Source organism: Euprymna scolopes, chromosome 16 (assembly GCF_053919585.1).
Source record: "Euprymna scolopes isolate OS-2025 chromosome 16, ASM5391958v1, whole genome shotgun sequence".
In the NCBI taxonomy this organism is placed as follows: Eukaryota; Metazoa; Mollusca; class Cephalopoda; order Sepiida; family Sepiolidae; genus Euprymna; species Euprymna scolopes.
This window is the reverse complement of record NC_136497.1, coordinates 52,165,424-52,183,019: the sequence shown is the minus strand read 5'-3', so window position 1 is coordinate 52,183,019 and position 17,596 is coordinate 52,165,424. Positions and strand designations below refer to the sequence as shown.

At 34.2% G+C, this 17,596-nt stretch overlaps 1 protein-coding gene across 9 annotated transcripts in view; it reads right to left on the bottom strand.

Annotated features, from left to right (window-relative positions):
- Positions 1–17,596, bottom strand: part of LOC145295954 (multiple PDZ domain protein-like) — a 548,951-nt gene that overhangs the window by 313,947 nt on the left and 217,408 nt on the right. For all 9 annotated transcript variants that reach the window (XR_013869923.1, XR_013869924.1, XR_013869925.1 and 6 more), the window contains exons 9-10: positions 10,572–10,663; positions 2,223–2,358 (exon numbers count right to left, since the gene is read on the bottom strand). Coding sequence is in view for 3 of the 9 variants with exons in the window: in XM_080141856.1 (XP_079997982.1) it covers positions 2,223–2,358; positions 10,572–10,663 (228 nt within the window). In the remaining 6 variants the exon portion in view is untranslated. The remainder of the gene's footprint in view (positions 1–2,222; positions 2,359–10,571; positions 10,664–17,596) is intronic.

Here is a 17,596-nt window from a genome sequence, read left to right as displayed (position 1 = left end):
ACTGCCTCAGTTATAATTCCGTAGACAGTGTTCATCCTTAAGTATTGTTAAAGGGGCTTGATAATTATAATTAAATAATTATTCATTTAAAAACTACTTGATCAATTTATGCGATTTTTGGAATATGACATTTTCGTTCCATAACAAGTACATACATCAAAGATTTTTCTGTATTTTTTATTTTTTTTAATTAAGTTGAACTCTAGACTTGTACTCAAAAGTTTTTTCTTCGGTTAATCTCCCACACAAAATATATCATGTAAATGCTCAGAGATTGGTCATCAGCAACAAACTGGTTTTACTACAAGTTTGGAGGTTGAAACCATCAGACCTACTCCACCAGTAACTTAAAAATTTCTTAAAAGAAAACTGTCCTTTCCTTGATTGGCAACGTCATGCCACACATAAATAAATATTTTTAACTAAAGGGCCTGAAAGAAAAAAAAAAAAACTGTCCTAGTCCAGAATAACCCCTATCTTAAAAACACAAAAATAAAGAAAATTCTGTATGATGATGAAATGAAAATATCATGTTCCAAACATTATGTAAACTGCTGGAGTAGTTTTATTTTTAAATAAGATGAAATTTTGAATATCCAAAGAGTAATGGTTTTGCTTGACATTTTGAAAAAAATGTCAAGAAACAAAGGGAGATAATGCAAAAAATAACGCATACTCACTAGATTTATGTTGTAATGACTACAAAATCGCATTTATCGCTTAAAAATGATTTTCTTTATAAGAATAAAACGACTTTTATCTATTTATGTGATTTTTGGAATATGATATTTTCATTTCATCATAGATATGTACATCATACAGATGTTTTTGTTTTTTAATGTAAGGAAAATTCTGGGCAAGAACCAAAAAAAAAACTACCTAATGTGACATGGATGTTCAGCCTCAACTAATAAAAATCATTACAGCAATCTCACTTCCTGAATTTAAGGCCTTGACCAAGATAGATCTGCTTACATCTTGGAGCATAACAACACAATATGTATCTGAATGTGAGCTTCCTTTAACACATTTTATGGTATTTCCTTCTCCCATAAATTGGTTCTTTTTCAAGAAAATCCATTTGAAAGCAGTTTTATTGTTTCAGTAATACCTTTTCATGGTCTCTTTATTTTCCCCATTATTCCTATTTTTGATAAGACTCAGCATAAGGACTGATCTGCAATTCCATGTTCAATTAGGTTGTAATACTTTAATTGTTTCAATTGTAGACAACTTGACAAGTTTTGATACTTTTCACATTTCCACAATAGATAAATAAATAATCAAATAGCAATACTGTATGGTAAAGATTCTTATCAACATAAATATACTGTATGCACTTAAAAGGCACATTTTTTTCTCCAAGAAAATCATTATCATAATATTCGGTTTTACTAACCGATCCAACTAACTAGCTAAATCTTCAATTATCCTTCTTTCTCTCGCGTATCATTATCACTTTCTCCAATTTTTCCTTGGCCTTGAATTAAAACTGATAACTTAACTGTTAACTCAAGAACTCTCGTACATTCCTTCAACATTACATCACCATTGAATTCTCATGTTCTGCATCCATCTGTTTATACTGTCCAGATTTCATCTTCCTCTTAACTCACAGACCTAAGCCTGTCTTTAAGACTAATGTTATACCATTCATCATATCATTCTTATATCATTTCTCTCCATGAACACATGTCCTCAACCCTTGCTGGCCAAGTTTCATGTCCATATATCACACTACATACAGATTTTGTTGTTTTGTTTTTCAATCCATTTCGGGTTATTTAATGCCAAATCCAGTAATTTTGTTTTTAGGCTTCACGTTCTATATAATTTTTGAATATCTATTCAGGTTGTTTGGTTTCGTTATTTTGTAGAAGTGTTTTTGCTTTTGGCTTTGCAGAACATGATTGAGTTTTGCAAAGAAAAAGGAAAAACCAGTTACATCAATGTTTGGTTCAGGCAGCAGATATCTTTAGAGCCTGATCTGGTAGCACCAGGATGCCTGATATGCTCTTAACTTGATTGACAGTAGCAATATTCTACTCGTTAGTAATGGCAAAAGTTCCTTGACCTTACTTCAGGCATTCTAATTTCTCGCAACTACATTAGTACCTTTCTCTCCTTATGTTCCAATTATAACACTCAAGTAACCAAATTTTTTTTAACAATAAAATCAGCTAATTAAAGTTAGATTCAAAAGCTTTTCCATTCATACTTACCCAGGTATTGCTGTAATTGATCATACTTTGGACCATGTCTGTATCTGATCAATTTTAAAATAACTGTTTGGTCAGTTTGCTGTAAAAGCTTAACTGCATCATGATTGGAAAATCCGTGAAGAGATTTTCCATCAACCTATTGAACAAAAAAATAAAAAATAAAAAAATAATTATAATCAGTTTATTGGGTTTGGTTGTTTTGTTTTCTGGCATATCAATACTTGTTGGGTTCAAACCTAGTAATTTTGGAATAAAGTTTTTAATTTTCAAATATTTATATGTAATGTTTAGTTTGGTTGTTTTATTTTATTACATATCAATCCTTTTCATGTAATTTAATGCCAAATCCAGTAATTTTAGAAAAAAGTTTCTATGCTTTCAAATATTTAATCATGGTGTTTTCTTTGGGTTTTTTTTTGTATAGAAGAATTGTTTTTGTTCTTGACTTTGCACAACATAAACAGAGTTTTGAAAAGGAAAAAAATATTAATATTACGTTCATTTTAGGTCCAAGTACAATCAGTCAAAATAAATACATATTTAAAAATATAATAAATATCTGTATATTTCTTTTATTTATTTACTAAACAGTCACCACTCATCAAGACGAAAAGTCACTACAGGATAAGGGTTAATGAGATGGGTGAATTGTCAATTTAATAATGAATATTATGAGAGAATCAAAAATGAGGAATAAAATGGACAAAATTTGATTCTTTCATTAATAATGTTAATCCTGATATTCAAAGACGTATCAGACAAATTGAAAAATGAAAAGGATGAATAGATAAAAGTTGTCCATTTTGTTTGAATTAAACTTGTTTTAATTACTTAGAAATTAAACTATAAAAAGTATATATTTAACATTTTCTGTAACTAAGTGTAGCTCTGCAACCTGAATTTAATCTGTCATTACCTACAAGTGTCTTGTTGACACAGATCCCAGTGAATGTCCAAAGATTGTTTGTTATGTTTGACATTTTTAGATTGGTATCAGTGTTTGCCTTGCTACTAGAACCAAGTTTTACATATAGCACCAGAAATTCCCAAATATTCATAAAAGCAGTTCAAAAGAATTCAAAAAATAGTTTGACAGTATAGTTTACAAGGGGCGTCCAATAAGTAATGCCCCTGACCAACTTCCCATAGCAGTAGAGCAACGAAACTTGGTACAGTTATTAGTCTTTCTCTACATAGGAACCACCCAGAGTTATGTATTTCTCCCATTGTTTGATGCAGCTCTGGAGACCATTTTGTATATAACAAATGTTTTCAAAGGCAAGATAAGTCACTTTTCCACCAAAGTGGATAAATTTTTAATGTTTTTATTTAATGTAAAATGTTTATTCGGTTCAAAAAACGTATCCCATCCCTCAAAACTGGGCACTTGGGAGTGCTTGAGTACCACACATGCCGGTGCAATTAGATTGGGTTGACCTTCTTCTGATGGGTTGAGGGTACCGGATTGACAGTTCCTGGCTGCTGTTTCCGATTGGTAGTACAGGTGCCCTAACTCTTTGGTAGCGCTTAGAGCGGCTGCTCCATCAACAGTTGTATAATATCTGGATGTTTGTAGTGCCATGTCGTGCATGGAAAGGGACCCTGCACTCATCCCCGATGGGATTTCCTGATGCCACAGTCCTAGTTGAAGAAAGGTCAGCTGATGGTCTATTTGTGTTGCATGTCTGATACCCTGCATAATCTCTTGTTCAGCTCTCCCTTACCTAACTGAAACTCTTTAAAAACATGATGACTACAATAAAAAAAAATAAGCTTAAACCAGGCCTAGGGACAAACAAATCCATCCTGCCTCCTCCCTTGCATTCATGAACATCCGTGAGCTTAGAACTAATTTAGCTGATGTTGAAGCATTTCTCCTAACAAATACTCCGGATATCTTAGCACTAAGTGAGACTAACCTACACTCCTCCATTCCCTCTAACTACTTTAACATGCCTGGATATCTCCCACTCTGCCGTAAGGACTGACAGACATATGCACGGACTTGGAGTCTACATTCATAACACCCTCCCCTTGACTAGAGAAACAAACCTAGAATCGGACGATCAAGACTTTATGTGCTTTAGAGTAAACATACAACAAAACATTAGCTACTTTTTTCTCTACCGCTCTCCCTCGACCCAGGACTGCACCATAATAAACAAAGTCTCTGACAGCATAGACACAGCACTCTCCCTTGATACTTGTGCACAAGTACATGTATTTGGTGACTTTAATGTCTACCACAAAAACTGGCTTGGATTCTCTACTTACACAGTAGCTATATCTCACTCCCTATCACAAATGGTTACGTTTCCAACCCATTTCCCTGACCAGTAAGAACAACACGTACCACTTCTAGATCTGTTTCTGACATCAGTTCCCGATGATTGTATAACAAAATCTGACAGCCCACTTGGGAACGCTGATCATGCAGTGATAATGGTCAAAATCGCCCTAAACTCTAGACCCAAAACTGAAGAGCCAGTGCTCAAAACAACGAGATATTATAAAAAGGCTGACTGGGAAGCCATCAGAGATCTTATCGGAGATGCCCCATGGAAAAATATTTTCTCTCTCCCTGCTGAACAGTGCGCAAATGAGACCAGTGAAGAATTCAAAACAGCAATTGAAGCACATGTTCCCATGCGGAAATTTTATAGCAAGCCCCACTCTCCCCAATGGTTTACTTCGACTTGCCCAACTGCCTTTGCTCAAAGGCAGCATGCATACCGCAGATTTAACTGACATAAGTCGAGTTCAAACAGACAAAAGTATATAGAAGCTAGAAGTAACGTTAAGAAAGAAATAGCGACAGCTAAGAGAGAATTTACTGAAACCACTAAAAAACGAATCCAAGCACAAAAATTAGGAACTCGTGAGTTCTGGAAAATCTACAACAGTGTAGTAAATAATGGGCAATCAACAATTCCCCCACTAACCAACAATCACAAGGTTGTTCGCTCAGCAACCGACAAGGCTAATATGCTTGCCAGTCGGTTTGCCTCAAACTCCACACTGGACGCTTCCAACCACCTCCTGCCTGACTTTCCTTTGCGGACAGACGCCACGCCTGACGATCTAAAAATCACCCCTGCTCAGGTGCATGCTATCATAAAAAACCTTGATACTTCAAAAGCATGTAGATCCAATCTCATCCCAGCTGTGCTATTAAAAAAGTGCTCAGCTGAAGTAGGTCCAGTTCTCTCCAAACTCTACAACAAATGCCTTAATGAATCTTGCTTTCCGGGCTGTTGGAAAACTGCTTCTGTGATACCAGTATTCAAGAATTCTGGCGAAATAACTGACCCATCAAATTATCGCCCCATTAGCCTCCTCCCACTTTTCACCAAAATATTTGAGACCATAATTAACCATGCTCTAGTCTGTCACCTTACAGATGCTAAACTTCTGACCGACAAACAATATGGATTTAGACAAGCCCGTTCCACAGCAGACATCCTACCTGTAATCTCTGAACGTATATATCATTCACTGGACAAAGCGAGGGAGGGCAGAGCAGTAGCTCTAGATATATCCAAGGCTTTTGACAGGGTATGGCATGAGGGTCTCCTCAGGAAAATTAGATCATACGGTATAACTGGTAGAATACTTAACATAATTAAATCCTTCTTAGATAAGAGAAAAATCCAGGTTGTCCTCGACGGTCGTACATCTAAACAATATGATATAAATGCGGGAGTGCCTCAGGGGTCTATCCTTGGAACTCTATTGTTCCTAATATTCATTAATGACCTCCCCGACAAAATTGCCTCTGAGATGGGTATATATGCTGATGACACCACACTCTATAACAGTCATGACAGGAAAACAAATGAACACATATCTAAAGACATGGCAAAAAGACTACAGGATAACCTCCAATCTATAGTGGAATAGGGACAAAAATGGATTGTCACATTCAATGCTGCCAAGACTAAACTGGTTTCCTTCAATAATTACAAGAAACCTTCTCTGCCACCAATAGCAATGGCCAGTGACTCCCTATCTGAGAGTACATCTTTCAAACTGCTTGGCCTAACATTCACAGGAAACATGAATTGGAACAATTACATTGAAAGCATGCCAGGGCCACTGCGAAGAAAGTAGGCTCTCTCTACCGTGCTAGAAAACTACTAAGTATCCTGTACCTCTATAAGGCCACCATTCGCCCATGTATGGAGTATTGCTGTCACATTTGGGCTGGTGCATCTGCTACTAGTCTCTCGCTCCTAGACAAGGTTCAAAAGAGAGTCGCCAATCTGATAGGCCCTGAACTTGCATCTAAGCTTCAGCCTCTGTCCCATCGACGAAACGTTGCATCCCTCTGCCTGTTCTACAAGTATTTTAATGGTGAATGCTCTGGCGAACTGCAGACACTTGTGCCCCCATGACATAGATACCCTCAACAAACCCGACAGGCAGCTAAATCCCACCCCCACACAGTAGAGATCCCTAGATATAAAAGATCTTTCTACTCCAGTAGTTTCTTCCCCAGAACCGCTAGACTCTGGAATTCCATTCCAGGTCCCCGCTTCCCCAACTGTACTGACATGCAGAAGTTCAAGTGTAACGTGAACCGTCATCTTGCGGCCCAAATCCCAACATAGTGCCCCAGTAGTTGTTGCCCCTGATAGTAGCCCCCTACACCAAAGTGGCAATGTGCCTTGTTTGGGGTGAAAATGTAGTAATAAAAAAAAAAAAACACCAGGTTGGTCCTCCAACCACGACATGTCTTCAGAAATCAAGGCAGCATCATCTGGGAAACGCTTTCATTTCAAAAACAACTTCATGGTTGGGAAGAGGTGCAAGTCAGAGGGTGGAAGATCAGGAGAGTAGAGAGGATGAGGGAGGATTTCATAAACACACGCCCGTGCTTCTTATCTGGAGATATGCGAGTTGTGGACCGAAGCGTTGTCCTGCAGGAGGAGGGTACCTTTGCTGATTTTGCACCGCCTCTTGATTTTGATAGCTTCCCTTAATTTCCTCAAAAGTGAAACATAATAGGCTCCTGTAATTGTGGTACCCTTTGCCAGGAAATCTGTCATCACTACTTCGTCCTGGTCCCAGAACACTGTGAGCATGACCTTGCCAGTGGAGGGCTGCACCCTTGCCTTCTTTGGAGGTGGTGAGTCTAAGTGCTTCCACTGCATTGACTGGGCTTTGGTCTCTGGATCATAGTGATGGACGCAGGTTTCATTCTGTGTAATCAGTCTTTTGAAAAACTTTTGACTCATCTTCTTGGCACATCTCCAAATTCATCCTCGAGCACTAGTCGCGTTCTCACTTCTGGAATGGTGTGAGCAACCTGGGAATCCATCTGGCAAACATCTTATGCATATGCAAATGGTCATGAATGATAGTTTCCATAGATCCTGTACTAATCTTGACATCTTGGGCTATTTGGGGAATAGTAATACGCTGATTTTCCAAAATGGCAGCTTCAATTTGACGGACAAATGCCTCATCAATGGCAAAAGGGGGGGGGGGCGACCAGGTCTGGGAGCCGTTTCCACAGACTTCCAGCCATGTTTGAATTCACGATGCCAGCATTTTACAGGGTCATATGATGGGGCATTATCACCATAAGTTTCTTTCATTTCATCAAATGTCTCCTGTGGTGTGCGTCCTTTCAAATACAAAAACCGGATTACTGTTCAGCATTCAACAGGCTCCATTTCACACCTGACTCAGTTCAAACACCTGTAAAACAAAAACCACAATTAGTTCAGAGATGTAATTTGACACATAACCCGTAGAGATATAAGTTATTGCACATGCAAAATTTCAGCTAGATCAGACAACTGCAAGTGGGTCAGGGGCATTACTTATTGCACGCGCCTCATATTCTATTCTCCAGTTACGTACAGATCCAGTCTAATTTCATGTAAACCTCTAGACATATTCGTCATTGTTTTGTGCTCTGTTGTAGTCATATAAACAACGTATAAACAGTCTAAAAGTTGTAAAAATAACTGAAAGTACAGGGATCTTCCAAAACAAAGGTTTTCTATTTTTTTTTAACTTAAAAACTAAAACATTGAAGAGCTATGAAGATGGGTGTGAGATCATTAAAACGAGCAACGTTTTTTGCTCCAGAATTTATTTTTATATAGAGTGACTACTCAATGCACTTTTGTCAGTCTCCTGATGTCTCAGTTGTAAAAGTCCAGAGCATGCTTTGTCACTCACATCTGTCACCATTCTGAAATCGATGAACCCAAGTCCTAATTATTCTGAAATCAACTGCATCAGCTTTGTAAACATTCAACAGGTGCGAATGAATGTAGATCAGTTTAATTGTTTCTGTATGAAAGAATTCTGCTTTTGACGCGCATCCATGACGGGTTGCTTTCGTAGAGTCTCACACTATCAATATCTGCAACAGCGAGATGAAACGTTCAGGTCATAAATGCATAAGTTCAGTCAGCTTAACAATACAATTTGCAATTCCCTCTGATCCATTGAGGCAAAATAAAGAATAGGAGGCATTACTTTTGGAACATTCCTTGTATATTTTCTTCTTAGTCAGCCGAAAGCAGATCTACCCTATTTTACATAGACCTCTGGACATATTTACTATTTAAATTTTAAAATTATTCATATATATATATATATATATATATATATATATATGTCCTGGTCAAAATCATAAGACCACTTAAAAAAGTAAGAATTTATGCATATTATCGAATTTTTAATCAAACAAATGGTTGAAACCATTGCCAAAAGGGAAAATATGATGGAAAATAATGAAATCTGCTTCATTCGAAACCTTAACCCTGATCTAATAATTATTTTTTAAAAAACAAGCATTTTCACCTGGTCAAAATGATAAGACCACTGATAATTTATATAACAAAAGGCAATTATAAATTACTAAAAAGGGTCTCAGTATTTAGTATAGCCTCCATTATTACAAATTACTTCAAAAATTCTCTTCGGCATGCTTGCGACTAAGTTTTTTATCAGTTGCAAAGGAATTTTATCCCATGTACTGAAAACTGAATCAGAAAGTTCCTTTATCGAATAATACTGGGTTCCATCCTTGAACACTTCTTTTGCCATCCATCCCCAAAGATTTTCAATGGGATTGAGGTCCAGAGAACATGCTGGATGATCTAACAATTCTATATTATTTAAAGAAAACTATTCTCATGCTTGTCGAGAAGTGTGTATCGCAGCGTTGTCTTGTTGGAAAATCCAATTTCTTCCACACAGACATGGACCTTCAGTCCTGATAGAAGCATTTTCAAGCATTGGAATGTACTTCAATGATGTTTGCTGGCCTTTCACTACTTGCAACTTTAGGGTCCCAACTGATGAGAAAGCACCCCCAGATCATTAAAGACCCTCCTCTACTATGCCGAGTTGAAAAAGTCTCTTTGGGCAAATTTTTATCACGCCAATAGTGTTGAAATCCATCTGGACCATCTAGATTAAACTTTTTCTCATCGGGGAAAATTACATTTTCCCCACTTCTCTTCATCCCAAGTCTGGTATTTGGCGGCATATTTAAGTTGGTTAGTTTTGTGCTGTTCAAGAAGACGTGGTTTCTGCAGTCACTTTAAATGATTGAAACCCTTCATTTTCAGATGCCTTCTGATGGTTTTAGGACTACATTCTGCTGCTGTTTGGCTTTTCAATCGATTTGAGCTCATACTGGAGTTTTTTTTGTTTTTTTTAAACTTCTGATATGGCGATCCAGTGATGAGGTTATTTTTTTGGTTGACCTGGACTCTTTTTGTGCCCATATTGATATGAATTTCTTAAAAAATTTGTGATGACTGTTTTGCTACGATTCACTTCGTTTGCAATGGATCTATGGGAGAGTCCACCCCTATTAAGCTCAAAGATCTGATAATAGTTTCCCTTTTGCCATTTATAATTTAGTAAGATGTTTTTTATCCACTAACAAGTTGCTTTTAGTAGCATAGAAAGCTTTTCGTATCCATTTTTTCAAAACTAGCCGATTTTATTAGTGGTCTTATCATTTTGACCAGGTGAAAATGTTTGTTTTTTAAAAAATAATTATTAGATTAGGGTTAAGGTTTTGAATGAAGCAGATTTCATTTTTTTTCCATCATATTTTCCCTTTCGGCAATGGTTTCAACCATTTGTTTGATTAAAAATTTGATAATATGCGTAAACGCTTACTTTCTTAAGTGGTCTTATGATTTTGACCAGGACTGTATATATATATTAATCTTATTTCCAAACAGTTTTATATACATATAAAAATTTAAATCAAACTGAAAAGAATATAAAAAAATATTTAATGGATAAAAAAAACTGTAAAAATTCTGATTTGTTTTAATGTATGTAGAACTAACTTTTAAGAATACGTACTTCAATTATTTGATCATTAACTTGAATGTTTCCATCAGTATAAGCAGCACTGCCCTCAGCAATACTTTGGACATATATCCCTGAGAGTTCATCTAAAAATAAAACAAATCCAAAGACAATTTTTTAAATATAACTTAAAATACTTTTCAATGAATATTTAAAAATTTAGAAAACCAAATAATGTTATGTATCTTTTTTATTAAATGATTAAAAACATTTTTCCCTCTGAAGCTTTTGTTGTTAAGACCACTTATTCATAGAAGAATAGTGTTTTTTTTTTTTTCTTCATTTTGTAAGTGATAATTGTTATAAAGTCTGAATCATTGTGCAATGTTTTTAAATATGTGACCAGGTTTCTATATTAAAAATTCATGTGCAACACATATCGATTCAGACTTTACAACGACCGTCAACAACATCGGATGTATAGTTTTTCTCTCTCTAGGTGAATACCACCAACAAGATGAAGAAAAAAAATGACAAAAAACAAAATACCAAGTCTTCTTTTACGATTAAGTGCTCTTAACAATGAAAATCTCAGAAAATAAAACGATTTTAATCATTTAATATAAAAATTATGTAACATTTGGTTTCCTAAACTATCATATAAAACTTATGTTTCCAAAAATGTGACCAAGTTTAGCCAATTTCAAAGAAAGTTTTTATGGAACCAAAATTTTACAATAGATAATAAAATAAAAATAATCATGTATTTACTTCACAAAGAATATTTTTGAGAAAAAGTTACTTTGAACTTTTCTAAGTTTTTTTTTTTTCGTTTACTTCAAGCAGAAAGAATACACTGATTTCAATTTTTTTTTTTTTGGCAATTATATCTGTAGGGATCAATGAGAGTTCAGCAGTAAGATTCGAAGGGAACTTCGTTGTCTTGCAACACGAGCATGCGCATGGACTGATTCTGCCACAAAACCTTAATAGATGTGAAGAAGAAAAGACACTAATGGACTGAAGCCAACTCTTCTCCCAATTTACAGGCCTAGAACCTTCATTTACTAACCGTTGTCTGATTCACACCTAAACCGATAAGTACAAACCACATGAACATACTTTCTTTGTTGATTTCTCTCCACGCTGACCTTTCTCTCACACATTCACGAACATCTTTCCACACCACTAAAATGAACACTTTCCACTTACAGTCCATCAATAAATAAAGCTGTTTTTCTCACTTTTAAAATTTTATGTCTGTCTCATTTATTTTATGGAGTCATAATTGCATGTTAAAATACAAACCATATAAACTAAGTGCCATATATACCTTTAATTATACATTAAATTATTTTTATTCACTAGTAATGGAATATTTACTGAAATCAAAAATACAATAGCATAAAAACGAAATTAAAAAAAATATATATTCCAAGCTTCATTGATATTCATTCTATTCTCCCCTCCGCTTACACACAAGGCTGACATTACATAACCATTTCCCCCATACTCTCTGCATTAGTCATAATATCAACCCCCTACCCTATCTAAGCAGCTGCTGTTGATTTGGCACATCTTTAAATGCAAGAATAAATAAAAAAAATTGAAAGTATGCAATTAAAAAAAAGCAAAACAAAAATAAAAGTAAAAACACCAGATAGGTACAAATAGTCTTTTTCTATAAAATAAAGTCGGTTTTTCCCCCTGTATCAAGACAATAGGATAATAACTTGTGTTGGGACGATTAATCAGAATTAGGAATTGGAAAAATCAGAACTTTTGATGATATTGGAAAAAATCATGCCTATTTTCCAATGCTAAAAACATTCTTTTAATTGTATTTTTTATTTTTTTTATTTTGTTTAAAGCAAAATCTTACACTGCTGGTAGTAATGATAAAATAAATATTTATTGATTTTAAACTACTAGTAAAACAAAAAGCTATAGATCAGCCCACAGAAATGTATTTTTACATTTGAGAAAATATATGCACATTTGACGTGTTTTTATGATAATTGGGAGAAAATAACTTTATAGTTAAATATTTAGAAATTTATAAAGAATCAGAATCAAGAATTTAGTACAGAATCAATAATTGTATCAAAATTTGAAAAAATATTGAAATCGTCCCATCACTAATAAAACCCAAATCCTCATATTTAAATCTGTTCTGCCATCTATGAGCACATACCTTTTAAATCTAAAATGTGGTACTCAAATCACACACACCTTTAAGTAACACACCAGTTACCTGCCCTTGTAATTTCTGTTTGCCCACCAGGTGGCGTTTTCTACTTCTGTTTCTCTTTCTCTCTATTCGAACCTCAAATGTGATCGGAACAAATCTAAGAGTATGTATTTAATGCAATGTGAACTGTGGATAACATAATCCACTCTCTCCATTTGTTGCTATAATATATATATATATATATATATATATATATATATATATATATACATACACACACTAATAACTCATTTACCAAGGCCAAAAGCCACTCGATAATAAAGATTAATGAGGTCATTGGATGATGAACTATACTACAAGAGGCTTGAGAACAATGAATAGAAGGAACAAAATTTGATTAGTTAAGAGAATCGCTCAACAAGTATTTGACTTGAAGACAACCCTGTTATAGTCTGAAGGGAAGCAGGGCTGTGTCAACTATTCCAAAGATTGGAAGTTATCTAAAAAACACTGTAAAAATTTCATTTGGTTTTAAATACACAGAAAAAAAGAAAATTCTTTGCAGTGGTATTATAAAGACAAGCTTTTGCTGCAATTTTTTTTCCAGAAATTTTTTTCTTCAAAAATAGTTGCTCTACCAAGGGTTTAAGATCTAGTCTACACAACTTTTTTCCCTTTTAAGATAAGAACAGAGATTGACCATGCAACTTTGTTTTGATCTCTACATTTCTTTTCTTACATTTTTTTCGTCTTTGATTCATTTGATTTCTTATAAGGTATGCAATTTAATGTTTTTTTTCTTTATTTTTAAATAATCTCAAACAAGGCATACTGCCACTGCAATGTAAAACGTTATTGTGATTAGGGGCCACATTTATAGGAGCATCTTAAATAAAACGTTGTGCAGCAAGATGTTTTTCAAGTCACATCTAAATTTTTACATGTTGGTACAGGTGGGTGAACAGGGAGAAAGTTCCAAAGTTACGCTGTCCAACGGAAGAAACCATTAGTAGTGTATTCTCACTGTATCTAAGAATCTTCAAAATGAAGAGGTGAGATTTTATTGCTGATTAGGAGTATTTATGTTGAAGGGGTAAGTTCGTCCATGCACATTGCCTTGCTCGAATGTCCTCCTGGTTAAGTGCAGTTTTAGAAACTGATGCATTATCAAACACTTCTATTGAACAAAAATGAGTGATAAAATCCTCTGCTGCCATGAAACTCAAAAATATTCCTTACATTCTAAATTCCAAATTAAAATGATATTCTTAATATTAATTGACTTTTCATATGTCCATCCAAATTTTCTTTCCAAAATTTGAAGAGCTGCTAGTAATGTTCATATGCAAATTGTACATACAAATACACTTACATCTAAGATGAACTCCCTAGTATAAGTTCAATTTTAGAGAAAGACATAGGTATTCTCTCTTTCTCTCTCTCTCTCTCTATATATATATATATACATACATACATATACACACACAAAGAGTGACAGACGGATGGACAGAGGTGTTACATACTAAATATATTAAAATTCTTCATTTAGATTTTAAATAAGAAAAAAAAAAAATTTTTCATTTCATATTTTATTTTTTTAAATTGGAACTGCACATTTTAGTTTTCAGTTTGATACTTCCCAAATAAACAATTCAGACATTTGTGAAGCCAACTTAAAAATATCATTAAAAAAATTGGATATACATATTGGAAATTTTAAGGACATTCTTTCCCAATGGGTAACTTAGAGGTGGGAGCATGAAGATATTCCCGAGGGTAACAGAGGTTTGGAAACACCTACATTGTCCTCCCCAGAGAACTATATACATAGGATATGAATTTTATTAAAATAGGATATATTTGAAGTTTTTGGGGGGTTCCTTCATAAAATAGGATATATTTGAAGTTTTTGGGGGGTTCCTTCATAGGTCCCTTGAACGTGCTCTTAGAGATTAATGAACACTTTCATTGTCTTGCTTGGTAAATTTTACATGAGAATACAGGTTTAGATTTTATGTAAATTTGCTAACTTTCCTTTCTATAAGGAACACACACAGATATTGAGTTTTATATAGAGAAATTAGCTATATATATATATATATATATATATATATATATATATATATATATATATATAGTCGTTCTGTATGACTTGAAGTCATTTTAATTGAAAAGAAATAAAATTTTAATTGTAAGGAAGACAACTCATATTTTCATTAAAAAAATGAATTGTCCCCCCTTGTTGGTTTATACTTTAAGATTATTTAAATAGAAAAAAAATGTTCCTATAAATAATTGTAGTTAAATATGTGATTATAGTATAATAGTATTAGTTATAACATGATACAATAATAAAAAAAATTACTAGTGAGAATCAAAGGTTGAGACATCAGTTTAAATGCTATTTGGGTCTAACTTAAAATCCTACAAAAGTAACTTTATATGTTAGATTAGTAGATGATTATTCTTGTTATGGTCATAAATGTAAGGAAAGTAGAAAGTCAACCTAAGGTTTACGTTTGTCAACTTTTTAACTCTAGCTTCCCTTATTTTGTCCTTTAGTCCTCACATGCTCTAAGTGATACTTCTGACAAAGGAGTAAGAATTGCTTTTTTCTGGGTCAGAATCTATTCCATCTAACATTTATCGTTTGCTACTTTTTGACCTTGAAGTAGTATTTTAAAAAAAATTTTTTTTTTTTAGTTCCTTACATAAAATTGCTTAATATCTTCTCTGGAGTCACTTCAATCTAAAAAATGTAATATAATAAAAGAATATCTTTGCGTGTATCCTCGTTTATAGATAGACTAGAGAGTATAACTAAAATATACAAGTTTATAAACCAGGGCTCTACATTGCGAGTGAAACAGTCGCATTTGCATGTGATTTTCCAAAGTGGCGACTAAAAATAAACACTTATCTTTTGGTGATTGTATTTCTTTCATTGACAATCTTCTAGAGCTCACTACTGAGTGAAAAATATTTTTTCAAATTTTTTTTTTTCATAAATCATTTAAACAATAAGTTTAATAGAATATACTTTTTTTTTTTTAATGAAGGATGTTTTAAAAAAATATTTGAAGAAAATTTGTTGTATATTTAGAAATTACACTTTATTAAAAAAAAAAAAACAGAAAAATCTTTATGACGTCACAGAACGAACACGTCATATTCTAAAAATCATATGAGTTTGGCTAGTAACGTTTCTATTTGGCTAGTAAACGAAAATATTTAATTATCAAAGGTCAACTAAAGATGTTTGTCTGTAGAGCCCTGTAAATATACAGAATTTTTCTAGGAACATGATACAAACAATTCTGACTATCTAGCTGTCCTTTTAAAGGAAACTGGGACCCTTTATTTTCAATTCTGCACGTCATAAAAATTTAGTTATGAATCTTATTTAAAAATTTTCTTAAATGTTGGGTTGCTCTGTTAGGAAAATATAGGACTAACAACAATGAGTGTATAGTTTTTAATTGTTTTTTTTTTTTTTTTTTTTTTTTTTAATCAAAGAATATATTTGTTCTTTTCTTTCATTTTACATAGAATAAAATACAAATAAAGAATTCTAGTTTATAATGCCTATCTGTCCACTACTCTTTCTTTCATATATTATAAAGATAAATATTATCTTAAAACTGGAACCAATCAAGAAAATAAAAAGCTCAATGCACTAGATAGACAATTAAAGAAATAGGAACAATTGCTGATGAAAAATAAAATTGAATCAATTACAATATTTATTAATCTTGGTTGAGTTGGGCCCAGGATGGACCCCTGAGAGACTCCAGCATTAATACTGCAAGCCTCTGATTTTTGTACATCAACCACTACTCTTATGAGCCCGTCAGAGAGAAATGATTTAATAATTGAGAAAACATTTCCTGTCATACCGTAGCTGGAAATCTTGTGAAGTAGGCCTTTATGCCATACCTTGTCGAAGGCCTTTGATATGTCAAGAGCAATTGCCCTAGAGAGGAAGACTTTGTCAAGAGATTCGCTAATCCTATGAGATATAACAATTAGCACATCTGCAAAGATCTTGCAGAACGGAAACCATATTGCGTGTCACTAAGAAGGTTATTTCTGCTGAGGTGGTTGACTACTTCTCTATTTAATATGGATTCCAGCAACTTACTCATGACACACAGGAGACTTATTGGTCTGTACTGAGAGGGAGATGACTTATCACCTGAATTCTTAAATACAGGGCATACTGATGAGGTTTTCCAGGGTGTTGGAAAGCACTTCTCCTTAAGGCAACGCTTAAACAGTTTCGTAAGTATGGGAGCAAGTTCTGGTTGAAGCTTTTTTAACACTATAATTGAGATGCCGTCAGGGCCAGTTGCTTTACTGGAATCAAGGTTCTTGATTAGCTTGGCGACCTCACGCACATATATTTGTATGTTACTTAGCGTTTTGTGTGTTATAGGAGGAAATATGGGGAGTTGATTGCCTTCATCGCATAGGGTAGAATTAGCTGCAAAGTTCTTGGCAAATAGTTTGGCCTTGTCTGATGCTAATGAGATGACCTCTGGTCCATTGATGATGGTTGGGATAGAATGCACACTTCTGTTCAGGATCCTATTTGTTATTTGCCAAAACTGGTAGGAACCAAGCTGCTGATCAGTTACTTTGGATTTAACGGACTGAGTATATAGCTCTCTTGCATTTTTTATTACTTTTTTACAGTAGTTGCTGGCGTTCCTGAAAGCAGCTTTAGCCTCAGTGCATCTATTACATTGGTAGCTATGGAAAAAGTGATTTCTGTGAGTGATGGCAGCAGCACATTCTGGGGAGAACCATGGCTAGCTGTTAGGTTTTTGTTGGAATTTTTTAGATGGTATGAATCGGTCTATGCCTACAATTAACTTTTGAATGCCTC